This window comes from Pterocles gutturalis, unplaced genomic scaffold (assembly GCF_000699245.1).
Source record: "Pterocles gutturalis isolate BGI_N339 unplaced genomic scaffold, ASM69924v1 scaffold37703, whole genome shotgun sequence".
Classification (NCBI taxonomy): Eukaryota; Metazoa; Chordata; class Aves; order Pterocliformes; family Pteroclidae; genus Pterocles; species Pterocles gutturalis.
Window position 1 is genome coordinate 4907 of NW_010121741.1, and position 6512 is coordinate 11418.

At 48.3% G+C, this 6512-nt stretch overlaps 1 protein-coding gene across 1 annotated transcript in view; it reads left to right on the forward strand.

Annotated features, from left to right (window-relative positions):
* The window catches only part of DDX11 (DEAD/H (Asp-Glu-Ala-Asp/His) box helicase 11), a gene marked incomplete at both ends in the record, with an annotated part of 10552 nt that extends 4901 nt beyond the window's left edge, over positions 1-5651 (forward strand). Inside the window, 9 exon segments of the mRNA XM_010077342.1 lie at positions 510-680; positions 784-830; positions 1617-1696; positions 2997-3041; positions 3163-3230; positions 3757-3795; positions 4274-4397; positions 4925-5059; positions 5539-5651. Coding sequence (XP_010075644.1) covers positions 510-680; positions 784-830; positions 1617-1696; positions 2997-3041; positions 3163-3230; positions 3757-3795; positions 4274-4397; positions 4925-5059; positions 5539-5651 — 822 coding nt within the window.
* Between the last annotated feature and the right edge of the window lie 861 nt (positions 5652-6512).

Genomic DNA, 6512 nt, shown 5'->3' on the forward strand with positions numbered 1-6512 from the left:
AGAATTAACGCCAGGGTCTCTAAGAATAAACCAATTGCCTGCTGCCCTTAGTACTGTTACTCAGTACTGCGGGAGTTTGTAAATAGGCTGTGTTTCTGTCAGCTGTAACTTTGATGAGAAGTTAATAGGGAGGCTGTGAGTACGTCTCAGCATTCTGAAATACTTGAAAGGCTCAATAACTCTCAGGCAATACTGACACATGGGTGTAATCTCAGCTCTGGCCCCCGCTCTTCTTCCTTTCTTGGTTCTCTATCAGAAGACCTGCTTTCAGTGCTTCAAAGGAGATTTGGAAGGTAACCTGAGCTGATACGCAGTTGTAGCATTATCATTTCTCTTTAGGTTACATCCCAGTGTCCCTCTCAGGCATGTGCTCCTGTCTCTCTTCCTACCTTTCCCATAATAAGAGTAGGTGACTTGACTGAATTCTGCAAGGCCATCTGCTATGGACCTATAATGGTGGTTGGGGAGTGTCCTAAGTTTTGGAAGTGTGAGAGCTGGAATCAGTGCAGCGTGTGCTTCTCCTGTAGCTGGTGGTGCTGCCCTATCAGATGCTCTTACATGAGCCTACCAGGAGCGCTGCTGGGATCAAGCTGAAGGACCAGGTCGTAATCATTGACGAGGCTCACAACCTCATAGACACCATCACCTGTATCCATAGTGCGGAGGTCAGTGGCTCTCAGGTGAGTCATAGCCTGGCCTGTTAATTGTGAGCGAGCTCTGCATCCAGCTAAGCACCCTTTCTTGACTCCTGTGTGATAACAGCTCCTTTTTTTGTTCGTGTAGCTGTGCGGTGCCCACTCCCAGCTGTTGCAGTACATGGAGCGATATAGGTGAGGATCTTGGAGGAAAATAGCACAACAGTGGCAGGCAGTGTGGATGCCATGGCTTGTGTCATGTCTGCAGGGTCTGTCTTGCTTTTCCCTGGTGGAAAGTTATTTGCATTAATACTTCTGCAGATGAAAAGCCACTTGCTTCATTATCTCTGTTCAGAATCTGTCTAAGTCAGGCTTCTGGGAGTGGTATTAAGCAGTGAGAAGCGGGATACCCTGAGGATTCTGGCTTTCTCTTATACTCTCAGTTCTTTTCCCAATATCTCCCTCTCATCGCTCCTGCTTTGTGATGCAGAGTTTAAAAAGATTCAGTCTTTCATATCTCTCCTGGACCTTAGTCTTTGATGTGCAGACTGGCATTATGGCAGAGGCAGTAAGCTCTGAGAGGGAGGAAGCTATATGTGCTTCTGGCTCTGCGTCCTGTCATCCCTGCAGTGGTTGATTATTGTGCTCAATGCTAATAACTGAATTTGTGAAGCGTTACGGCAACAGGGACTCGAGGCATCACTGCCGTTGTAATAAACAAACAGTAATTAATGTGTGAGGGGAAAGGCAACGGTAGGAACAGTGTGGGGTGCATGGGTGAGTGCTCTGAAGTGACCTTAGGCAAGATATCCAGAGGTCTGTCCCCAGTCACAAATAAGGAGAGTGAGCCTGGGAGAAATCATTCTTGGTTCCTGTCTGCCCAAAATGAAGGGGAGTTCAGGTTATTGTTTCTGCAGCTCAGCTGCCTGTGTTAGTCCCTGAAGATGTTTTGGGGCCTAATACATGTCTCATTTTTCATAGGAAACGTTTGAAGGCAAAGAACTTGATGTACATTAAGCAAATCCTGTATTTGCTGGAGCGGTTTGTGGCCATGCTGGGAGGTAAGCAAACCTCTTCTGTCTCCAGGGATGCTGACAGGGTCTGAGCTAGTTGGTGCTTCCTTGGGGCATTGTCCCCCTTCCCCCTCTGCAGAGATTGTTGGGAAGTGTTGCTCATGTATAGGTTCAGATGCCAGAAATTTTATTTCTGAGGCTGTTTTGTAACGTGGGGATGTTGACTGATGTCTGCCTGAATACCTCTCTTTTTTGATTAGCTGAGGAGCAGCAGATGACATCATAAGTTGGTAGAGGCAGTTTCTTTCTCCTTCTCTGTGGTTTTCAGATGTGATTTGAGTGGGGACAAGGTAGGATGCTAAGTGAGGAATACAGCAGATGTGTAAGAGTGATGAGAACAGCACAAGAGCTGCACAGAATAAATCTTCTGGCTCATCTGGTAGCAAGGCCTCTACCTGTGTCAGGTGTGCCTTTGCAGAATGAATCTTTCTTGAGTGGTGCCTTTCCTTTGTGAGAAAATATCATTTTGCTGTGATTATAAATCCACTGGAATTCGCAGGGGTCCTTTCCTCTAATGATCTGTTTGCTAGACCTCAGTGTGTCTTGAGAGCCTGTCATAAATTCATAAAGAACTTCCTCTTCGCCCAGGGGAAATGCAGCTCTTTGGGGCAGGGGCCTGGGGGTGCTCTCTGCCTTTCTCTCAAACGTATACTTCTCTTCCCCCTCTGTTCCTGCTACTCTTCTCTTCCCCACACTCAGTTAAGTGCTCTCATTAGAAAATGCAGCCTGTGTACAGCTTTGCAAATGAGGCTGTAAGAGTGAGATGTGAGGTTGGTGTTAAACACTAGGACATAAAACGCAGTGAGTGGCAGCAATTAATCCTGTTCAGCTGTCGGGGTCTGGGTGTGGAGCTGTCCTCAGTTTTTTCCCTCCTTCCCAATCGCCTGCCACCCTATGCGCCTCCCAGCTCCCCATTGCTCTATTGAAGAGGGGTGAGGGATGCATTGCAGTCCCCGTCCCTCCATCTTTGCAGCATAATGACTACATAGTGTGTGAGCATTTGTATGCACCCACCTTACCTGCTGCCTCCTGCTACAGAAGGAATGTAGGTGGTGTTTCTTAGGATGCAGCAGCGCATTTGTCCTACGATGTAGGGCTACCCTACAGGGGAAATTAAAACTGAGCAGGAGCTGGTGTTTTGTCTGTATAGCTACATTTTGCAGATGTGTAGTTATTTCTTGGTTTTTGTAGTGGTGCGGTGTCCCTTTCAGCTCAGTTGTTAGTCTCTTGCTTAATTTTAAGTCAGACGCATTGTAAGCCTTCCTTGAATTGGTTTCATGTTTTACAGGTAATGTGAACCAAAATCCTAGCTGTCAGGCAGTTTCCCAAACAGGTAAGACTGGAGTGAACACCTGGGGTATGCACCCATCAGCTACGAACATGGGTATGGGCAGTAAGGAGCTGCAGGCCTGGCAGCTAATAATTTTTTTCTTCTTTCCCCCCTTTTCTTTCAGGGACAGTGCTAAAATCCATCAATGATTTTCTATTTCAGAGCCAGATTGACAATATTAATCTCTTCAAGGTAATGCAAATGTTGTTGTCTGCTAGGGCACAGGTGGTGGTGACTTGTTCAAGGTTATCAGGAAGTGTGTGCGAGATCTGGAAGTAGAGCCAAGGCCCACGTGGCAGAGTATGCTTTTTAGCAGATTCTCCCCACCTCCCCAGATCTCTTCTGCTGCTGTCTGGATAACAGTGCATCAAAGCTGGATAGGTGGCCTTGGGGTAGAGGGAAGCAAGCAATTAAACATGTATGAGTGCAGAGGCTGTCTGCAGGCAAAGCTGAACTGTAAGGGCTGAGGATGAAGAAACTATGCTACTCCAGTAACCTAATCCATCCCTCAAACTTCCAAACACAGCACCTTAGTGCCGGGTGTTTCCACTCTGGAAGCAATGCCTTTGTAATGAAACGTTGTTGGGAGGCAACACTCTGTGCACCCCTTTGCACAGCAAGAACACCAAGTGATATCCCTGCTGGACAAGGATCAAGGGCAGCAGCATGGGAGAAGGGATGCTGAATGCCAGTTCATTTTTCTGTCTTCTTCCAACAGGTTCAGCGTTACTGTGAGAAGAGCCTCATCAGTAGGAAGGTACTGCCCCTGTGACTTTATGGTCAACAGCATTCAGATGCTGTTTCACACATTGAATTTGAAGTGGAAGATGCAGCAGCTGGGGTGGGAGCCTGTCTTTTCCACCCTGCTCTGCAAACAAAACAGTTGCTGCAGAAATCATTGTACAGGCAGGTTACCTTTTGCTTGTATGGCAAAAAAAGCATACAACATGGTGTACCACAGTATTCCAGTGGGTGCTAATTCTGTGCTGCTTGGCCTCAAACTTGCCAGCCTGGTAGGCTGCACTGCACTGGGGGAAAAAGCATCAGAGACTTGTTTTGGTTTTGATTCAATGAGTGTAGGAAAGTAACAGGAGCTCTGGGCTGATAGATTCAAATTGGGTTGGCTTGCGAACACCTACCAAGGAACTTTATCTGTGTCAGGCCAGCAAACCTGTTCTTATCTTGTCTGATTCCTGCGGTTGGTATTCTTTGTCTTACTGGCTTTTGCTTGGCAGCTTTTTGGGTTTGTGGAGCGATATGGAAGCCCTGCCACAGCTGTGAAGACCAACAAGGAGAACCAGAAGTTGGCTGGTTTGCAGAACTTTCTTCTGACCCTCCAGCAGGGATCTGATAAAGAGGGTGAGTTCAAACATCCTCCACTTGTGCATCTGTGGATGAAGTGAGGATGTGGAACCTGTATCTATCTGCATGAGGAAAGGCAGGAGGCAGATTTGAAGACTGATAGACTGCCGAAGCTGTCCTGCGCAGGTGTTTTTTAATATATGTGCTTAGATGACCTAGGCAACTATACATATGATTAGAAGATCTCTTGAGGTCCCTTCCAAGCCGAGTGATGCAATTCCATGTTTACACTGCATACAGTCAAGCTTTGCCCTGCTGTGACTTGCTGGCTCTGGGGACTGAGCTTCCATGGGTAGTTCTGTTTAGTGGTGCCAGCTACAAAAGCCAGATCTTTTTTTTATTTTTTTCCTAGCATGAGACAGAATTTGGGTTCTCTCCTTTATTGGGTGTTTGTTCTCTACCTGTGTATGTAGACCAAGTATCATGTTCCTGTGGAAAGGACCTATCTATATTTTGTGCCTCATCCCTGTCTTCAGAGATGTGGCCTAAGTTGCCTGCCTCTCCTTTTCTCTTCTGGCCAGCAGGTACTCCCCAGAGCCCTCCTGTGGAGGCTGAGAACGACCAGCTCCGAAGTGCCTCTCCACTAATGCAGATTGAAGGATTTCTCTCAGCCCTTACAAATGCAGACCAAGATGGCAGAGTCATTCTCAACAGGCAAGGTACTGTAAAGGGTGAGCTGGGGAGAGGTGACGTGAGTTGCAAACAGGGTTGCTTCACTGGCAGTGAGGCAGGAGGAGATCCTGAGCCTGGGGGGAGCCTGCAGCCCTGCTGGAACATACCTGTGCTGCCCATGGTGCAGGCTGGCAGGCTCTATCTGTGTGAAGACTCTCATGAATGCAAAGGAATTCTTAACCAAGGGCATGGGGGCCAAGGCTTGCAGAGCTCTGTTCCCACTTTGGATGTCAATTTTTGTCTTGTAATTTTATTGCACCTCTTCCATAGCTCCAGGAAGATTAGGAAGCAGCAGGTAACTTCTGGGTTGGCATTACCTGTTGCTGCCCCTGGCAGTGTTGAATAGCAAGTCCTTGTTTTGAGAGGTGAGGGCCTACCAGGGTGCCCAGGGCAGAAGGAAGAATCTCTCATATCCCTCAGTGTGTCTCACAGCTAGTTCCTGATGCTGTCTCTCTCCTTTTCCCAGGCACAGTTGGTCAGAGCAGCCTCAAATTCCTCTTGCTGAATCCAGCTGTCCACTTTGCCAAGGTGGTGGAAGAATGTCGTGCTCTAATCATTGCTGGGGGCACCATGCAGCCGGTGAGGGAGTAAGAATGCTGTGCTGAGCTCTCTGGTGCTGTGTGCAAGCAGGCATGGAAAGATCACAGCTTGGTCCCACTGGGATGTACTCTTCTCATGTCCCACTGTGTGTGTGGGACAAGACCTTTCCCACCTACCTTTTATCTCCCTGGTACGGTTCCCCTGCATGAGGCATCATGCTGCCTTATTTGTGCAACAAGTTGTAGGTGTAAGGGCAGGACTGCCTTTTTCAGCCTTTCTCACCCTCAAGATGATACAGGCTGAGGCTGAGCTCATGGTAGGCTGGAACTAGCACGGGTAGCAGTCAGAGGATGTTGTTAAAACCATCTGACTTTCTAAAGGGACAGGGATCCCACAGGGACCATTTTTTTCAGAAAAAATCAAGACTTCAGTGTTGGTATGGTGGCAGGCAGCTGATCATCCTCCTGTTGTTTTAGTGCTTAAGAGACAGTGTGTTTGTGTTGTGCAGACACAGTGGGGTGTGTCACATATCCCAGTTAGTTACGTTTATCCTGTCCTGGACACAAATGTCCTGTTTCCTCTTTGCCCTTGTGGTGACGAGGGAGGGGAGGAGGGTGTGAAGTGTAGGGCCTCCTTTTTGGAATGCCACCATTCCAGCTTTGAACCTTTCAGACTCTGACTTGGAGTGAGGATGCAGTTGCAGTCCAAGCTGTGGTCTGTGCAGTGCTCAGCAGTCCTGATAACGGGTTTGGGGCCGGGGCAAGTCTGAAATTGGAGCGAGTGGGGCTGAGAGAGGACAGGGACTGCTCTGTGCCGCAGGGCCACAGCGAGGCTCAGGACCACGGGCACTGAGAGGGGAGGCCTCCCACCCCTTTCCTTCCCAAACACACACTGCCCGGG